The 2,212-nt window shown below is 46.5% G+C and overlaps 1 protein-coding gene and 1 long non-coding RNA gene across 2 annotated transcripts; one reads left to right on the forward strand and one right to left on the reverse strand.

Annotated features, from left to right (window-relative positions):
* Positions 1-45: 45 nt before the first annotated feature.
* On the forward strand, positions 46-1,943 carry LOC112348247 (kelch-like protein 3; the record flags this gene model as incomplete). The annotated part of the gene is made up of 7 exons (XM_024680416.1): positions 46-565; positions 681-866; positions 947-1,107; positions 1,172-1,339; positions 1,402-1,512; positions 1,560-1,658; positions 1,722-1,943. Coding segments are annotated over exons 1-7 (1,296 nt in total), but the record flags the coding sequence as incomplete, so codon positions are not given.
* A 3-nt stretch (positions 1,944-1,946) lies between these two features.
* Positions 1,947-2,212, reverse strand: LOC112348350. Its single transcript, XR_002993020.1, has 2 exons — positions 2,177-2,212; positions 1,947-2,111 (listed from the first exon to the last, which is right to left on the reverse strand). It is a non-coding gene; the product is annotated as an uncharacterized LOC112348350 (long non-coding RNA).

Genomic DNA, 2,212 nt, shown 5'->3' on the forward strand with positions numbered 1-2,212 from the left:
CAAATGGTTTCTCGGCGATGACCCACGACCTCTGCCGCAGGAGCAGCAAAATCCCAACTTTTTTCTTTGTCTCTTTCCACAATCCACTTCTTTGATTTCGTTCTTGCAAGCTCCACAAAGTTTTCTAGATTTCAATCCGGACTAAATCACTAAATCCTCTCCAATTGCCCTCTCTTCCTCTCTCTCTCTCTCTCTCTCTCTCTCTCTCTCTCTTGGATGAACAGTATGATCAACAAAGATGATCCTCCTCCCCTTCCTCTCGATCATCGCGACCCAATTGTCGCCATCCAGTTCGAGCTCAAGCGCTTGCGGCGCTCCAGTGTTAGGCTCCGGCGGGCGCTGCTAGGCCTCAGCGCCGCCTTCCTGGCACTAGCAGTGATCGTGGCCGCCATCGCTGGCTCGCAGGGCACCAAGATCTCGAGCCTGGACGATCGCCAAGGTCTGATTTCCAATCCCAACGTCGCCTTTGCGTCGAGAACTGGAAGGAAGAACTTGAATGGCCTCACCTATGGCGGGAGCTTGTTTCGAGGGAGTGGATTCTGGGCCATGAAACCGAGGTTACCATGTAAGATGATCTCTCTCTCTCTCTCTCTCTCTCTCTCTCTCTCTCTCACCCAAGAAGATCTCGGACACCATCTCGGCTAGTTGCGATTGTCTTTCTCATTCTCGTTTTTCTACAGATAATTTGGCCGATCACGCAGCTATTGGAGTGGATCCAGACGAGCTCATCTTTATAATTGGAGGATCTCTCATAGATGGAAATGTGACCAGCGATGTTTGGAAGTATGATGCGGTGTTTCGAAACTACACAAAGGTGGCGTCAATGCCTGAGCCTCGTTATCGGTTTGGGGCGGCTTTGCTTGATAGTAAGAGGTGCTCTAAGCTATTGGAGATTAAGTTTGATAGGTGGTGTTTTGCTTTGGTTTTTTTTCATTGTGACATACAGAGAAAATTTACATTGTTGGGGGAAGAAATAGCTCAAGTCCAGAAAATATTGCTCTGGTGAAATCCACGCTTATTTACGACATCGCTAAGAATGAATGGAGCCGTGGAGCCGATCAGATCGATTTCCATGGAGATACTTGCGCTGCCAGTGTCAATGGCAAGGTTTGTATATTGTTCTAAATTTTTATATATTTTCAATATTATTTTAATTCCAATGTCAACGCAGATTTATGTTGCTGGAGGCTATGGATTCGATTACAACTTTCTAAACAGCGTGGAAGTTTATGATCCCGCCAAGAACCAATGGTCCAAGGTTCCAAACATGCCAACGCCACGAGGAGATCTTATGTGCGTAAGTTTCATGAACGAACTCTACGTTCTTGGAGGCTACTATGTAAGTTTGATCAAACCTCTCAAAGTTTTTACTTTCAAGTTTTTTACTTTTGTTCCATCAAGGATCCCACGAACAAAGGTGGCAATGCGTTTTTAGCCGCAATGGAATCGTTTAATCCTACCACTGGGCAGTGGACAAAACGACCAGACATGTTAACACCCCGTGGTGACGCAGTACGTTACTATGTCATTTTTACTTGAAAAAGTAACTTTTGCACTAGGCTGCGTTGGTTCTTCCCGGGAACAAACTTATGATCGTTGGAGGCGAGGGCCATTACCGCGACAAGGATATTTTCAAGTATCCCAAGCACGTAAACGAGGTAACTTTGGAAGTTCTCTACGTTTTCTCGAGCTTGGCTTGGATGATCTTTTTCGCTCCCAAGGTGTTCTATGGAGACGATCAAACTTGGGTCCAAAAAGCTATGATCCCAACGCCGAGATTTAGAACTGCTGGAGCTGTCGCTGGCGGAGTAGCTTTCGTTTTTGGAGGAGCCGACGTTTGTATCGCGGTGGATATCTGTCCCGTACAAAACACCACCGAGACTTTCCTGGACGTGGATCATCCTCGCGTCTATCTGTATCTGAAAAACGAGGCATACAACGATAACTTGGAGAGCACTACTTATCCTGTGTGATGCGACGAAGCTAAGAAAGCTTCTACCTCTCTCGCTCGCTCGCTAGCTCGTGTAAAAAGTTCTTACCAGAGCGTTGATAAAATAGTTACAGAGCTGACGCTCATTCTCACATTTTAGAGGCTTTAGCAACAGCCAGCCCTGCAAAGAGAGGAGAAAAGGAACGGCTTTGTGAGCTATGGTGGAAGTTACTATCAGACACTTACCCAATGCTTTCGCATTAACAATGCTCGGGCACGCCA

Source organism: Selaginella moellendorffii, unplaced genomic scaffold, assembly GCF_000143415.4.
Source record: "Selaginella moellendorffii unplaced genomic scaffold, v1.0 SELMOscaffold_28, whole genome shotgun sequence".
NCBI classification, from domain to species: Eukaryota; Viridiplantae; Streptophyta; class Lycopodiopsida; order Selaginellales; family Selaginellaceae; genus Selaginella; species Selaginella moellendorffii.